This window comes from Diabrotica virgifera, chromosome 2 (assembly GCF_917563875.1).
Source record: "Diabrotica virgifera virgifera chromosome 2, PGI_DIABVI_V3a".
NCBI classification, from domain to species: Eukaryota; Metazoa; Arthropoda; class Insecta; order Coleoptera; family Chrysomelidae; genus Diabrotica; species Diabrotica virgifera.
The window spans coordinates 27483460-27501593 of NC_065444.1; the positions used below are offsets into that span (position 1 = coordinate 27483460).

Below are 18134 nucleotides of genomic sequence, written 5' to 3' on the forward strand. Positions count from 1 at the left end.
AAAAATGTAACAATATCATCCCCTTTTATACATATTTTAAAAGACTTACCTCCTTGCCATCCAGTTATTAACACCATTTAAAAACAATAAAAAAATATCATGTATACAAATCATTATCGCCTCTGCGATTTATTAAGACGATTCAACCTGTCCAACTTTGCAAACTAAAAGTTTACAAATTACTAGAAAGGAAGAACGGTGGCTTGTCTTTACTTGGCAGCTATCGATTATTTCTCTCAACTTTCGTGATATTTTAGTACTCGCAAAGAAGTTGTGGCGCGCAAACTTCGATGTATTCCGCTCTTCCAAAGGTAAAACTCAAATTTTTCTTTAACACGCAGTTCTAGAGGGACACAGATTTTTTAAAATAATCATGGATGACAGAACTATAGATCAGATTTTCGCCGGTTCATTGGAAAGTTTACCTCCCGTCAGTTCGAAAATTGTGAGGATATTTACTAGTTCGACTTTTACTGGTGAGAAAATAATAAAAATTGTCATTAAATAATCAAGTAGGCTTTAGAAATAGCTAAATTATCTGCTTACAAAATAAAATCTATAGAAACTGTTTGGTTCTCAAATAATTTTTTTGTTCTAAATATATATGTAGGAAACCACTGGATTTTTTCTTTTATTTATTCTATTATATTTTATTGTGAAGATATTAAAGATTAAAAAAAAACTTCTTCACCCTCACTCGCTTGCGCTCGTACCGCAACTTTTCAAACTCATGAGAAATTAGTACCTTTCTGCACTTGTGCACTATTCTTCGTTTGTCGTCACTTCTGGTGTTGGTGGTTCATTATCATCAGCTTTAGAAAATGGGGACCGAAAGCAGAGTTTGCAAAAACCAAGGTTTTTTCGAAAAAAAAAACAAAAAAAAACATTTTTTGGTTTAAACCAGGTTTTTTGATACAAAGTATAAGTCTAAAAACTTTAAAAATTAATAAATTATTTTATAAAATTAACAAATAAATAACGAAAAAAAAAAATAATTAAGACAACTTTTATTTTTATTTACACACACAAGAAATTAATATAACATAAAAAACATCATCAAACGTTATAATACATATTCAAAATAACTAAGTTCAAAAGTAAAAAATAGAAATTATTTATCCTGATTTTCTTGTAAAAAAAGTAAAAAAAATAGGCTCAGCAAAAAAAAATAAAAATAAAAACACCAGATTTAAACTATCAGTTGGTTTAAACCAAGGTTTTAAGCATGTTGGTTTAAACCTGCCAACCCTGACCAAAAGTAGTTTATCATGTTTCTTTCTAAACGTGTCTCGTTTTTATTAGTTTGTTTATCTCTTTTCTTTGTCCTCTGATCATTCTCCGTATATCTCTTTGTACTCCGTAGAAGTCGTGGCCCATCTGTTTTGAGAAGCTCTCAGAGTTTTTCTTTTTATTTGTCTCACTATAAAAGCGGAATGGGACGTTTCGATGCCGCCGGTTCATCGCCGGCCGTTTCGATGCCGCCGGTTCATCGCCAGTCCATTTCATCGCCGTCATATCTCGCAATTCCTAGAACTCCTAATTAATACTAAAAATAACTAATAATTGTAACTGTCGAAAATTCGGAAATATATCAGATAGCGATTAATTGACTGGCGATGAATCGGCCGGCATCGGCATCGAACTGGCGGCATCGAAACGGCGGCGATGAAACGTCCTAGACCCCTATAAAAGTGTTCGTTTTATGTCCGATTCGTTTACAGAGATATGTCTGTTGTTTTATTCTGTATTGCAAAAAAGTTTTCTTCTTTTCTCTACACTTTGTCTTCACTTCCTTTCTAAACCATGGGTTTTTTTGATACGTTAGTGTTCTCTCTCCAAGTGCTTCTGTTGCTGCGTTAATTATGTTATTTTTGAGTTGTTTCCAGCTTTTCTCGATGTTAGCGTTTTCTATACAAAAATTTCTGGTATTCTTTTCTGTACAAGAATTCAATGTATTCCATATTTAGTCCTTAGACTCTGATTTTTGTTTATTTTTTCACCTAACAAGCACACATCTAATTTTTGTATTAATATTTTTTTAGATACAACAATGGAAAGGAATACATTAATGGCAAAATGTTATCCAAAAATTAAAGATTACTGCAGAGAAAAACACGGACTTGAATTTCAGGTATTACAAACTAATTACTGTAGTAGAATTAATTAAGTAGTGCTTCTTCTTCTTCTTCTTAACTCAGGCGAGACTCGTTAGTCTCTGGCACTTGGTCTAAGACCTTTGTACCAAACCCTGTTCTTCTCCTTAAACTTTAATAAGTCCTGTGGCCTCAACGAAGGCCAACAGTTTTCTTATTGGTAGTTTTAGGATCTTTTCTGATTCAAACCTTATTTGATCAGTGAAGTCCTGCCTTACATCACCTAGCACACTGCAATGGCATAGTATGTGTATGGCAGTTTCTTCTTCCATTTCGCACTTTCTGCACCATGGTTCATTTACCTTACCTAGTTTGTATAGGTGATTAAGTAGTGCTTATATTATGCTGCAGTCAATGTGTAAAAATGAATAGTTTATAGGTAGGTACTGCATTCCAGAAGGATACATGTCACTTGTGTGGCTCATGGTTCTCTGTTTTTGGCCCGTGTTTGAGACATTTCGGGCAATGCCGAAGAAATAGGTTTATGTAAAAATATACACTCACCGGCACAAAGTTCCGCCACCCAAAATTTTTGATTAAGTTTGACAATTTATAACTTTATTATTTGTACTCCGATTTTCAAGATTCTTGCATCAGTTTGTAGGTACATGTTTTCGTGTCGTTTGTTATTCTTCCGGTAACAAAAAATGTTTGCTTGGATAGCATTATACGGGGGTGATGGAAGCGTTGTATTTTCTCCTAACTTCAAAAAATTCTGTGGAAAAATGGAATAGCTGATTTTATTTCATAGTCCTGTCATATTATCCCGGAGCGAGGCATTACTAAACCTTTGTTTTTTGAATTTTTCGAATATCGCCTTTCTTGGAAGAGCTGTACCATTTTTAGTAAATAAACACACTGAGTGACTCATAAAATAGAGCTTGGATTGATAAGATTCGAATGGCTCGCATGCAGCCCAGATCTCAATCCTATTGAACATTTATGGGATGAATTAAAAAAGTTATCAGTCATCCTAGGCCTCCAGAAAATTTGGTACAGTTATGGCACTGGTAGAGGAATATCGGGCTATTCCCCAGGCAAGGATAACACATCTTTTATTAGATGCTAAACAGACTGCGAGCAGTCGTTGCTGCAAGTGGACATACCCGCTATTTAATTGTTTTGTTTTATTGATAATTTTGTTTTGTTTTGATAATTTTAGTGCGTCTGATATTTCTAATTAAATAAACCTCCAAAGCAGTGTTTTTATTTACAGCTCTTACAAGAAAAGAGATATTCGGATAATTCAAAAAACAAAACCTTAGTGATATCTCCAGGATAATACAAAAAGAGTATGAAACAAAATCAGCCCTCCAATTTTTCCTCAGAATTTTTTAAAGTTAGGAGAAATAACAACGTTTCCATTTACCCCCGTATAATGCCATCTAAGCAAAAAAATTTTTGTTACCGGAATATGTAATACCAAACGATATCAATACATGTACCTACAAACTGGTGCAAGAATCTTGAAAATCGGAGCACAAATAATAAAGTTATCAATTGTCAAACTTAATCAAAAATTTTGGGTGGCGGAATTTTGTGCTGGTGAGTGTATTATCAGTACATAATGTCAGTAACTCCATTATAGTTGATATATTTAGTCTTGTTCTAGTTGGCCATCTATCATCATTCTCTAATTGTGTGTTGATTATTTTTAAAGTCTTGTCTAATCGCACATTTGTAAATAAACTATGTATGTATGTCAAAACTTATTGAAATATTATTTGAATCAAATTCAATACTCGATAATGTATTTAAAAAATATTGTGTATTTAAAACACGTTGACTGCCGTGAGACACAAATGTTGTGTCTCATGTTGTTGTTGGTAACAGCCGCGTGACGCACCGTAGTTATCTCAAAAGCATAGAAACGGGAGCCTGGTGGCTGTAAGGACCCACATTTTTTTAACATTCTGGCAGCCAACTGGTGCACTGGTGGTTAACACTCTGGTGTTAATTTTCTTTGATAAACTGTTAAATAATCTTTAAACTTAAATAAAATTCTATAATATCCTGTTTCCCAAAGGATCTTCTTATTTGGATCCCTTGTTAATTTAGTATAAGGTCCGTTTTTGATTAGGTCTTTAATTTTGTCCCCATATTCAATTTAATCCATGATGACAGTTGCATTTCCCCTACTACGGATATCAAGTATTTTTTAAAGTTCTTACAGATTTTATATCTTGAGAATGATTTCCGAAGTGGAAGTCGAAACGTAGTAATATTTTTAATTAGGGACGAAAACTTTAACTAGAGAAAAGTTGTCATATAGAATCATCTGCATTTAAATCTCAAATATATTAAAGGTCGGTTGTTCGAACGCTAATCAAAAATGGAATCAACTGATCATTATCAAATATTTAATTACTATCAACTTTGATTGGGTTGCTGAATTGTCACTAATTGCTTAGTTATTATTTGATTATATTATATTATATTAGGTTGTCAAACTAGTCAAAAACCGTCAGCAAACAGTTGGTCAGTGAGAAAACATAATACTGTCACCAGTGCTATCCCCTCTACTCGCGTTGGACCGTTTCAAACCGTTTGAAACTGATGCTAGAACAAACCTATTATATTAGTTATTGATTGATTATTGCATAAACGTCAATTTGATTGACGTTTATGCAACGCATCACAATGAATGATTAGTGTTTAACGTGTATTTGATATCTTCGATTTGATTCCCATCAAGAAAATTGATTAAAATCAACTGATTGGCGTACGAACAACGGATTTTGTTATTTGATGGTTGTTAAGGGGACTTGATTATAATCAACTTCTTGATTAGCGATCGATCAACCGGCCCTTATAATAATAAATAATTATTATAAATAATTAATTTCAACTTTAACAAATAAATCTGATTTATGCTATTTATTTTTAATAATTATTGCCCTTTTTATTATGCCTCTATTCATGTATCGTGAAAACAGCTTCATGTGAGTTATAAATGTTGTAATAGTGCGGCCGATATGTGAAACAATTGCACATTTAATGATACAAGCATATAATTTGGACCACATATACTACACATATAAAGGTTCAAATTTAGATATGAGGCCATCTCAGATTTTGTCTTTTACAAAAATGGCGGGCATTCAAAATGGCGGCTATACATATGTGTTTAATAGTACCATAACTTTTGAACGAAAAGTCCGATTTCAACCAAATTTGGTAAATAGGTTCTTTTTTTGATTTACAAGACGGATGTGGTGTAAGGTTACAAGGTCTTGAACCGGAACAATCGATTTATCACAAGTTATGTTTTTCCTGATTTTTATGTAAAAACATGTTGTTTTTTTGACCAATTCTTTCACCCTGTATATATTAATTTTTCAAAAAGTTAATACCGGCATTGAAAAGAGCATAAAAATATTTTTTAGGAAATATTTCGAACATTTTAGTTATGTTAACTACCAATTAATAAATGCATAACGTATCTTCACATGCACCTATGAATCTATGTGCGGCAGATTCGTGCAAATAATATAAGAATTATTGTGCATTTAATGGTAAAACCATATAATTTGGACCACAGACACTACACATACAAATATTCAAATTTAGATATGAGACCATCTCAGATTTTGTCGTTTACAAAAATGGCGTTCATTCAAAATAAATCTGCCGCACATAGGTACATGTGAAGATACGTTATGCATTTATTAAATGGTAATTAACATAACTAAAAAGTTCAAAATCTTTCCTAAAAAATATTTTCACACTCTTTTCAATGGCGGTATTACCTTTTATTACCTTTTTGAAAAATTAACATATGCAGGGTGAAAGAATTGAAAAAAATCAACATATTTTTACATAAAAAACAGTAAAAACACAACTTTTGGTAAACCGATCCTTCCGGTTCAAGACCTCGATCTTATTCATCAAAAAAAGAACCTTCATGACAAAATTTGGCTGAAATCGGAAAATTTGGCTTTTCGTCCAAAAGTTATCGTGCTATTAGTCACATATGTATAGCCGCCATTTTGAATGCTTGCCATTTTTGTAAAAGGCAAAATCTGAGATGGCCTCATATCTAAATTTGATCTTTTGAATGTGTAGTATATGTGGTCCAAATTATATGCTTCTACCATTAAATGCACAATAATTCTTATAATATTTGCAGGAATCTGCCACACATAGGTACATACGAAGATACGTTATGCATTTATTAAATGGTAATTAACATAACTAAAAAGTTCAAAATATTTCCTAAAACATAATCTTACGCTCTTTTCAATGGTGGTATTACCATTTTGAAAAATTAATATATACAGGGTGAAATAATTGAAAATAAATTATTTACATAATATAAAATAGTTTCACATAAAAAAACAGGAAAAACACAACTTCTGGTAAACCGATTCTTCCAGTTCACGACGTCGATCTTGTAAATCACAAAAAGAACCTATGTATCAAATTTGGTTGAAATCGGACTTTTCATTCAAAATATATCGTGCTATTAGTCACATATGTATAGCCGCCCATTTTGAATGACCGCCATTTTGAATGACCGCCATTTTTGTAAAAGGCAAAATCTGAGGTGGCCTCATATCTAAATTTGAACCTTTATATGTGCAGTATATGGTATAATATGTAGACCAAATTATATGCTTGTATTATTAAATGTGCAATTCTTATAATATTTGCACGAATCTGCCGCACTATAAGTGGACGTATTGTTCTGTTATATTTAAACATATTGTATATTACAATGACTCATGCTTCCCTTGGATTTATTTTATTAATCTTCCTATTTCTGTCAAATTATTTAAAAAAACTATCTATTTTAGTTCTGTTTTTGTACTTTGAAGCATTATGTCTCTTCTCCCATCTAATTGGGTGTTTCAATCGTGACGATGACGATTCCAAAATTTGCTTGCACTTGTTTCGTACAGTCACGCTATTCAATAAGTTCGCAAAAATTGCCCTTGGCACTCGAACTGCCATGGTACGGGATGGTACGAGTCTGACCCACATAAAGTTTTCCACGGAAAATCGATGGATCTGACAAGGAATGCCTTTGCTCAAAGTCGTTCTAAAATTAATTATGGCTATAAAAAGCTATCGACACTAAACAAATTTTAATTAAGTAGGTAGGGGAATGCTTGTTCATAAATAGAAGGGGAATTGTAGATAAAATGATTATACAGGAAATGCTATTAGCCCTATCAGGGAACACAAAAGTTTACGAAAACCTCCAAAAAAATAAAGGAAGGATGAAAATTTGGGAATAGGTAGTTGAAATTGTCTACGATTATATAAGAAAAAGTTTACTTACAATTCTACATCCCTTCCATTTTAAAAAAATTGGGAAATACGGGGTGAAAAATATTTTCTCAGGAGTGAAAAAATATACGATCAAAATAGGCCCGGAATTGGATAAAATGACAAATTGTAATAGGTCTGGATCCCGCGTATGAAAATAAGTTGATTAATAGCAAGCTGAAAATTTGTTAATTGCTTAAGGGTGTTTAGTCGGACAAACTTTTATATATGGGAACACTGGAACAGGGGAAGTTTTAATTGTGGAACAGGTTAAAAATTTGGAACGGTCTGACCACGAAAACGGCACATTTATTTTGTCCAACAGAACTGACTTAAACTCTCATGCAAAAAATCAGACTGCTATTTTTTATCACCAAATGGGCGTTTTAATGAGTGGAACATGTAGAATATGTCAAATGACAGGAATTATGACAGGTGATAAATAGCAGTCTGATTTTTGCATGAGAGTTTAATTTCTGTTCGGAGAGTTTAAGTCTGTTCTGTCGGACAAAATAAATGTGCCGTTTTCGTGGTCTGACCGTTCCAAGTTTTTAACCTGTTCCACAATTAAAACTGCCCCTGTTCCAGTGTTACCATATATCAAAGTTTATCCGACTAGACACCCTTAAGCTATTAACAAATTTTCAGCTTGCTATTAATCAACTTTTTTTTCATACGCGGGATCCAGACCTATAAGCAACTTTTGTTCTATAGTTTTTTCACCAAGTCAATACTTTTCGAGTTATTTGCGAGTGAATATGTTCATTTTTAACAAAAAAAAAACATGTTTTTTAACGGTTATTCGCAGAAAACTCAAAAAGTAAGTGTTCTAGCGAAAAAATATTCGTAGTAAAAATATAGCTTATAAAAAATTGAAAAAAAATGGTGTACGCGTGAGGTCTGCCGACCCAGTAGAAGCAGAGTTGTAGCTAATGAAAAGTAGGTTCTTCTTCGACAAATTCCAAATCGAATATTTCAATGTGAAATAACCAAAAAACAGAGCATTTTTCGGGGAAAATTCATTACAACTTTTTTAAAGTGGTTTTAAAGTAAAAGGTTTATTTTTGTTTTTTAAAATAAGTTCTAACAATAAAAATAAGTGAGTTACGCTCAAAATATTGTTGGTCTCTTTTATTTTTTGGTACAAAAATCGCGAAAATCACCCCCTAATTAGCTTCCCAAATAAAATTAATCGTTACCGCTTCACAAGTTACTTTACTTATCTATTGTTTATATTATCTATAAGTTTCATTGGTTCAAAGTGCTCACCTTAAAAAAAAATTGGGTTTAAAATAAAAAAAAATTTTTAATTTGAAAAAAAAAATGGAATTAATTTAAAAATTATTAGTAATACCAAAAATCTTAAAGAGTAACAAAATGTACGTTTTGCTTTTCTGAATATTTTTGCTGTTTTGTTTTCTTGTTAGACAAAAATTGGTTATGCTATGGCTGTTCAAAATTTGCCTAAACTCGTGATTAGTTACTCGTTCAAGCCATTTTAACTACAGCTTTTTCAAAAATAAGCACTTTGAACCCATGAAACTTACAGACCATAATAAATAATACATAAGTAAAGTAACTTGTGAAATGGTAATGATAAAATTTATACGTGATGCTAATTAGGAAGTGATTTTCGCGATTTTTTTACCAGAAAATAAAATAAACCAACAATATTTCGAGCGCAACTCACTTACTTTTAATGTTACAAGTTTTTAAAAAAATAAAAATAAACCTTTTTTTAAACACTTTAAAAAAGTTGAAATGAACTTTCCCCGAAAAGTGCTTAGTTTTTGGTTTATTTTACAGTGAAATATGATGAAATTTGATGAAGAAGAACCTACTTTTCATTAGCTACAACTTTGCTTCTACTAGGTCTACATACCTCAAGCATACACCATTTTTTTCAGTTTTTTATAAGCTATATTTTTGCTAAGAATATTTTTTTCGCTGCAATACTTACTTTTTGAGTTATCTCCGAAAAACCGTCCAAAAACATGGTTTTTCCTGTTAAAAATGAACATATTCACTTGCAAAATAACTCGAAAAGTATTGACTTAAAGAAAAAACTCTATAGAACAAAAGTTGCTTAGAATTAGTCATTATATCCAATTCCGGACTTATTTTGAATGTATATTTTTTACCTTCGAGAGGGGGTTTTCCCCTCCATTTTTGTATTAAAATGGAGGGGATGTAGAGTTGTAAACTTTTTCTTATATAATAATAGACAATTTCAACTACCTATTCCCAAATTTTCATCCTTCTTTTATTTTTTTTGGAGTCAGATTGTTCTTTGATCGGATTATATATCAAAGAAGTTTTCTATTTCTAGCCTCAAAAATATATAATCATATCCCCAGTGATATCAAAAATACTAAGAATGTTCTTCTATTTAAAAAGAAATTAAAATCATTTCTGATGGAACAAACAAGAAATTTTTGTGACATCATTATAGTAGCTTAAATTTACATACATTAAAAAACAAAAAAATAAATGAAACTCTAGAGTCACTACCAATTTTTATACCTATATTTCAAATTTTATATTGTTTTAAACTGATTTATTTTGCTTATTATTTTTATCATGTTTAATAAAACATGGGTATATACACCATTCTTCAAAAATATTACTAACTAATTGAGCCATACATAATTGTTTAAAAAAAATTAATTATTCGTGCTTTATTGTTAAACTAAGTACTTATTTTATTGTTTTCATTATATTATTTATTCCACGTATCATATTTACTAAAACATAACTGTGTATTTACAATTTAAAAAAACGTACCTATCTATTTATTGTATTAATTGGTCCCGTAGGATCAATTGATCCTACGGGATAACTCTTTCGACAACTCACTAATATATATATATATATATATATATATATATATATATATATAGTTATATATATATATATCCTGTTCATTTCGGTTTCTCCATACTCCAGTTCGATTCCTATCCCAGTCCTATCAAAAATTAAAAAAAAATCAGCTCGCATTATTTTCTGTTGTAATATGAGCTTACGTCTATTTGCTGAATGCAATATATTCCTAACCATCTGGTCACAAATTGAAATTTCATGAGCTTGTTGCAATGCTCTTCAAAATGACTGGAGCACTTATTGAGGGGTTTTCCATGCATCCAAAAATACTTGTTATCTAACTTTTCTGTAGGTATCTGGTAGAGAGGTAACTCTAAATGTGTCTCAAGTAAAATTTCATTTATCGGACAAAATCCTTGAAATGAACTCTACATATATAAAATACCTTTTAGGTCGTCGACATGAGATGGGGTGTTAGAGATGAAGCAACAGACGATCATATGACCACAGAACTGTGCATGAAAGAAATACAGAATTGTCAAAGATTATCTATGGGTCCAAATTTTGTGGTAAGTTAAAATACACTAAGTAAAGTACTTATATGAAAAACACTTGTAATCTAAGATAGAAAAAGAATACAAAGAAAAAAGGCAGACCTTAGAGCAGGAAGATTAACAATAGACCACCTTTTCTCACTGGGCCAGGTTATTGAAAAAGCCTATGATGATAGTGTCTCTCTGGCTTTTTAGTAATTGAGTAAGACTTAAGTAATATGATTTGTTTTAGGTCTTTTTGGGACAGAAATACGGATACCGGCCTATCCCAACATATATCCTAACTTCAGAATTATTACTAATCAGAGACGAACTTGCTGCCACTGGTCACGACCCAACGTTGATTGACATTTGGTACAAAAAAGATGCGAATGCAGTACCACCAATATCAGTGTTACAACCTATATCTTCTATTCTTATTAATTTTAATAATAAGGTTTGTTTAAAAAGTATATTTAACTTACAAGTAAATGTTTCCTCTTATCTATATTATTTTTCCATTTTTTTTAGAGAATTCCCAAGTTACAAGCTGAAGATCAAGCTAAATGGTGGGATATTTTGGGAAAATTTCAAAAATTATTCAGGAAAGCTGCCGCATCATTAAATCAACAAGGTAAAATGGACAATGATGCCACGCACAATTATTTTATGTCAGGTAAGAATCCTGTACACCTCTAAATGTTACTTCCCTTGTTTACCAATTATTTTCCTAATATCACGTATTGGTCTTGAACTAAATTCAAATTCAACACATGTAAAATGAATTTAACTTGAATCTCTAAAATTTCTGTGTGTCCTTATGGCACCATAGATCAATGGAATTTCTGAAATTAAGCCTTGTCTGAAAATGGTTTGCACTTGCTTCAAATGCAAAGTTTCTTAAATCTAGACTTAGCTTCTTACAGTTTGAGATTAGAATGGAGTTCACTTTGATATACTCTACATGTAACTAACAAAAAACTGTTAGGAATAAGTTCTAAACGTTCTATAGGTTTTTATTATTATTTCATCATCACGTAGCGCGACAACCCTGGGTGGGTCTTTTTGGGCGGGGACAACTTTTTTCAATTTGTTCGGTCTTCCAACAACCTAAGGTCAAATGGAATGTTTATTTTCCGGAGATCTGCTTGGATGTTACCTCTCCATCGCATTCTGGGACGAGTGGTCTTTTGCCTGTAGGAAGCTCCTCCCATACCAGTCTTACAAGTCTCACGTTATGAAGTCTGTGCACGTGGCCTGCCCATCTTAGTCGCTGTGATTTGATTTCTTGGTCATTATCGACGTCATTGTAGAGTGATTTTAATTCGATATTGGTTCTGATCCTATACTGGTTTGTCGTGATGTGGTGGTAAAGTCCGAAAATTTTTCGTATTTAAGTATTTATTCGTTCGAAACGTCTGAGCTTTTCTTCGTTTGCTTTGGTCATGGTCCACGTTTCGCATCCATATGTTAGTACAGGTCTGATATTATTATTAATAATAGCAGGTCATTTAATATTATTTACTCACGCTTTTTTAAAATTAATAATTAAGATGTTTTCTATACAACATTAAGTAATAATTAACTATTTTTAATGGGAAATAAGCCACAATTTTACTAAAAAATGATTTTATTAACGTTTCGACGTCCAAATCGGATACCGTTGTCAAAATACAAAAAATATTAATAAATTAAACAAAAGTGTTGATGCTTAGTAAAAAATTCTTCTAATAATTTATTTAATCTGACTCATTTATATCGGCAATTCAGACATATATTTATACATTTTAAAGTAGAAGACTTTAAAATGATATTGCCAATATTTATGAGTTGCATTCCTGGGACGACTTTACTGAAAGATAGTTCATTCGATTACATGAAATCAACCCCAACTCAAAAATATCCGTCACAAAAAAATCATAGCATGTGATCTATCTTTAAAAAGACAACCACATGCAACGGTGACAGTAAACTTCTCGCGCTGGAGATTCCATAGTAAATCACAAGGGAAAACCAGGAAAAAAAACCTCGTGATACTATCCCGACATCGTATAGAATAGAATTTTACTGTCATCGTTGCATGTGGTTGTCTTTTTAAAGACAGATCACATGCTATGATTTTTTTGTGACGGATATTTTTGAGTTGGGGTTGATTTCATGTAATCGAATTAACTATCTTTCAGTAAAGTCGTTCCAGGAACGCAACTCATAAATATTGGCAATATCATTTTAAAGTCTTCTACTTTAAAATGTATAATATATGTCTGAATTGCCGATATAAATATGAGTCAGATTAAATAAATTATTAGAAGAATTTTTTACTAAGCAACAACATTTTTGTTTAATTTATTAATATTTTTTGTATTTTGACAACGGCATCCGATTTGGACGTTGAAACGTTAATAAACTCATTTTTTTATTAATATTGTGGCTTATTTCCCATTAAAAATAGTTAATTACAAAAATGCCACAAGAAAATAGCTTCATAACAACATTAAATAATAACTTTCAGTAACTGAACGTGAAGTCATCAATGGTGTCCTCAGCGTCAAAGACACCAAGAACCACTGCCTAGCTTATATCAGATACATAAACAATATTAACTTACAAAACCTTAAGAAAGCCTCGTTATTTGTCGACATCATTAATAGAAGTTTAGATACAGAATCGGCTAAATTATTAGGTAATTTAAGAGATGAGAGATTGCCTAATAAGATCGAGACGAGCAACATTCAAAAGTAAGCTAAATATTTTATAAGTTGTTATAGACTTTTAGACGTCATCTAGTGAAATACAGTTTATGTTTCCTTTCGATTCAGAGGTGGTTCACCATCTCCAGACAGCTGTCTCTATTCTGACTCTAGACGTCTTCAGTGGGGTTACATGAACACCTCTGAATCGAAAAGAAACCATACTTCGTATTTAAGCAGAATTATAAAAATAATTTTATAATCCACTTTTAGGACACTGTAGCGACATCTCTTAAAGAAAAGATAAAAATTCCAGATGCAAAATTTATTAAAAATAATAAATAATAATTTAAATCTGAAAAAATTTTGCATCTGAACTTTTCATCTTTTCTTTAAGAGATCTCGCTACAGCGTCCTAAAAGTGGATTATAAAATTATTTTTGTAATTCTGATTAACAGACCTGGTGTCCATTGCAATGGAACTTGTAAGCTGTTATTACAAAATTAAATTCCTGTAAATTGCGGACTACATATTTCTTATTTTGCATATCTCAGTTACTACTAAACATAAAACACACTCTCGGCGAAGTTACTTCGCCAAAGTTGACCGAACACACTCGTTCTACTTCGCGAGGAACACATTCAAGCGGTGCGATACCGACAAAGATCCCTTTGACTCGGACGCGCCAGACCGACAGATTTCGGAAGTAGAACGAAGTTAGCCAAAGTTACACAAGGTGGCCGTCTACACTCTCGTACTTGTTGAACCTCGATCGACTTCGGCCAGAGTGTGGACGGCGCGGCGTTTAATACTTATCAATTTAGTTTGAAGCATAGCCAAGTTAAGTGCTGTTAAAGATAGTGTGACATGGCGAGTTCACGATATCCTGGAAAGCCTAAGTAAATATCATGTTTCTTCATGTTGTAAATTTGTTATATGTAACCAAATATTATTTTATACAATAGTAGACATATCAATTTATATACTACTTTTTCAACATAGATCATTTATTGTTTTTTTGTGTTGATAACAAACATTAAAACATGATGTCCATTGCAATGGACAACAGGTCTATACAGGGTGTCCCGGAAAATAGTGCGTTCCTTAAAGGTATAGGTAGAAGGCACCATGTAGAACAAAAAACTCTTATAACATTTTTTTCTAAATTCAACCGTTTGACCAAAAAACTATAAAACATTTTGGAACGCAAATTCAAATCTGGCAACTCTGTGAAGTACAAAAATCTAAACGTAAATAGTCCCATGTTTAGTAAACAGATAATTTGGAAGAATCCTGTTTAGTGTCAACGCCGAAAATGTTTTTGAATCGTGTGTTCATGAGTAATGTTATGATATTATGTTGTTTATTTATGGCAGATCAATAAATGGAGAGGCATAAGTAATACCTACTAAAATTCTTTCAAAATGTTTTGCTGGAATTTCTCGTCGTATGAGTGCATGTTAATCTATGAATTCATGTGTTCGCAAAAGTGGTGGTTCAGTTAAAACATGTGTTTTCATCTTAAAATATGTAAGTATAATTCGTTTAAAATTATGCCATATTTCAACTACATTTTAAAAAAATTATAGTAAACAAAAATAGTAGGTATTAGGTTGGATTATTTTAAATACTGTAAGACACAAACGAGTTCTTATTCACCAGTGCGTAACATGTTGCCAGATTATTTAATTTTCTGAAGATTAAAATTCAGGTATATGGAAACCAATGTAATCTTTTTTTTGGAAACGGTTAACTTTAGAAAAAAATGGTATAGGACTTTTTTGTTCTAAATTGTGTATTCTATCCATACCTTAAAGGAACGCACTATTTTCCGGGACACCCTGTATTGATATTTTTGTTCCAAGTTTTAATCCGGCTAATCCAAAAGATTAAGAGATTTTAATGCCCTATTTATATGATGATGATGAATTAAAACAATTAGCTGATAATGCACTGTCTCAAACTGAAAATCAATCAGAGATCAATCTAATTGAAGTGGGAAAACTCATAAAAAGAAGCATTGTTCGTCCCAAAATATCAACTGAGAATTCTCCCCACACTCCAAAAAGATCCAGAGTTGAAATTAGACCATTGAAGGAAATACGCATAGATGAAATAGATCATTTACTAGATTACGATAACAAAAAGGAAGCATCCAGATGCAAAAATGTTGGGTGTAAAGGGAAAACTCATTTTTTTGTGAAAAATGTAATGTACATTTATTTTTTGTAGAAGACAAAAATTGTTTTAAATATTTTCGTTTAAATTATTTAACATTTACTGATGTAAATATAATATATTTAAAAACAATATCGTATGTAACTATTATCCTAAATTCTTATTATAGTCCTATTTTTCTGCAGAGAAAAAATCAGGTCTGAAAGGGTTAAATACGCAGTTTGGTTTCTTTTCGATTCAGTGGTATTCATGTAGCCCCACTGAAGACGTATAGACACAGAAACAGCTGTCTGAACTATTCGGAACCATCTTTCGGACCTTTTCCTAGACGAATGAGGCGAAATGTGACTGCATATTGTAAAGTCCCTTTCGCTTTCTTTATTCGTCGTCTCTTGTCTTATACATTGTAAAAGTAAGAGATTAAGGATGTTACCAGAAAGTGATTCCACGAAAAGTTTTCAGATTTAAATAATTAGATATTTAAAATAAAAATGTATACCATTTTTTTTTATTCAGTTGCAATGCGAAGCCAAAAATGTCTTCATTTTTACTTAGATTGGAGAGCGCAACCAGCACTCTTATCGACGATTTCACCTCTTGCTAGAGGCTCTTCAGAAAATGCATAGGTTGCTTTCTCTAATCCAGTAAATTTTTCGACAAATACTAGTCCCACACTGCAACTGACGTGAATGGATTAGGTGACTAGCGTCATCTGGCAATTGAAAAATAAAGTTTTTCAATCCCAATAGCAACATTAATAATATTGAAAAATATTAAAAGTATTACTAAAAGATTTTTAAATTGAAAACTTATTGGTACATTTCCCTGGTGACACCTCCAACGCTTCTACAATTTGCAAGCCAAATGGATGCTGCAGTGAAGACAAAAGGGAGGGAATTCTACACTATGCAATTCACAACCCCCGTCTGCAGCTTGGTAAAGTTCCAACGGAAAATGCACCTAGTTACTCTACGGAGTAATACTACTATAAAATAAAAATGTATACCATTTTTTTTTGGCTTTTGTTAGAGGCTCTTCAGAGAATGCATAGATATTTATTATTTTTAATATATTTTGCATCTGGACTTTTCATCTTATCATTTATAGTATTTTTGCAACTTTCCAGGTACAATGTAGAATGGATTGGTAGAGAAGGTCTTGATCCAGAAACCCACGAAGAATATTTGAAGCATTTTATAACCCACTTCTATAAAAACATTGTAAAACTGGTGGATAGAGCAATGAGAAAAGAAGATTCTAGTGCCCAGGGTCAAATAGTTACAGAAATTTTGCAACACTTGCACGCTTGCAACAATTCCGTACAGGTAATCATTAAAATAATGGTAAAGTACTACCTACCATCTTTCTAAAAGATTCATTAATATTCAGCTTCTTCTTCTTAAAGTTCCCTCTCCTATCGGAGGTTGGATATCATAATGGCTATGGTCACTTTGTTGGCTGCTGCTCTGAATAGTTGTAATGAACTACAGTTAAACCATTCTCTAAGGTTCCGCAGCCAGGAGATGCGTCTTCTTCCTTGGATCCTTCCTTGCATAATAATTCTCAGCAACTCATATTTTTCTCCTCTGGTAATGTGACCCAAATATTCCAGTTTTCTAGTTTTTATACTTTTCATAATTTCTAACTCCTTATTTAAACGTCGTAGCACTTCAACATTGGTAATCCTTTGAACCCACTGAATTTTCAATATTCTTAGCGAGATGCTACTGTTCGAGATGTGAAATTCCATAAACAAGGGATCTATTTGTTTTATGGAATGATCCTTGTTTATGGAATTTCACACCTCGAACAATAACACCCCGCCGAGCTGAATATTAATGGGTCTTTTAGAAAGATGGTAGTACTATAAACACTCCGTTATGATTAATTCTTAAAATGATTTTGAGGTTTTTTATGGAAGAGAAGATAGTTTGGAACATATACATCACTATATGTTGGATGACAGTGACAAATGTTTAATTTTATATGGGGAAGGAGGATGCGGAAAAACGTCTTTGCTAGCTAAATCAGCTAGTTTGTCTACCAGTAAAGATTGGTTTCAAGGTGCTAGACCAATTAGCATCGTTAGGTTTTTAGGTACTACCCCAGACTCATCAGCCTTGACACCAACGTTAATATCAATTTGCCAACAAGTAAGAACTATAATTAAACTATCTAAAACATAAATCATCATCATCATCATCATCATAAAATTTGGTCAGCACAACTTTTCCGAATTCTTAATTATTTAATCAGTGGCATTTCATGAAGGCATCGTAAAAGCATATTTCTTCCTTAATGTGTCTCGTTTTTTGTTTACTTCTTTTACTTATCCCGAGATCATTCTCAATATTTCTCTTTGTTCTTTGTAGAAGTCGTGTTCCATCTGTTTTGAAAAGCTCTCCCAGTGTTTGTACACATGATCTTGATGTACGGTGTTGTTGGTATGACTACGGTACATACAAAATCATCCTTTAGCATTTTTCAT

At 32.1% G+C, this 18134-nt stretch overlaps 2 protein-coding genes across 4 annotated transcripts in view; one reads left to right on the top strand and one right to left on the bottom strand.

The window, feature by feature from the left end:
* LOC114332931 (transcription-associated protein 1) overlaps window positions 1–18134 on the bottom strand; it is a 206440-nt gene that overhangs the window by 128576 nt on the left and 59730 nt on the right. The gene's annotated exons all lie outside the window — the stretch shown is intronic.
* The window catches only part of LOC114332938 (NACHT and WD repeat domain-containing protein 2), a 77967-nt gene continuing 60114 nt past the window's right edge, over window positions 282–18134 (top strand). The window contains exons 1-8 of the mRNA XM_050643499.1: window positions 282–476; window positions 2043–2131; window positions 10697–10813; window positions 11031–11234; window positions 11309–11453; window positions 13290–13515; window positions 16773–16971; window positions 17554–17799. Of these exons, the coding sequence (XP_050499456.1) occupies window positions 374–476; window positions 2043–2131; window positions 10697–10813; window positions 11031–11234; window positions 11309–11453; window positions 13290–13515; window positions 16773–16971; window positions 17554–17799 (1329 nt within the window). The 5' untranslated portion in view covers window positions 282–373. The remainder of the gene's footprint in view (window positions 477–2042; window positions 2132–10696; window positions 10814–11030; window positions 11235–11308; window positions 11454–13289; window positions 13516–16772; window positions 16972–17553; window positions 17800–18134) is intronic.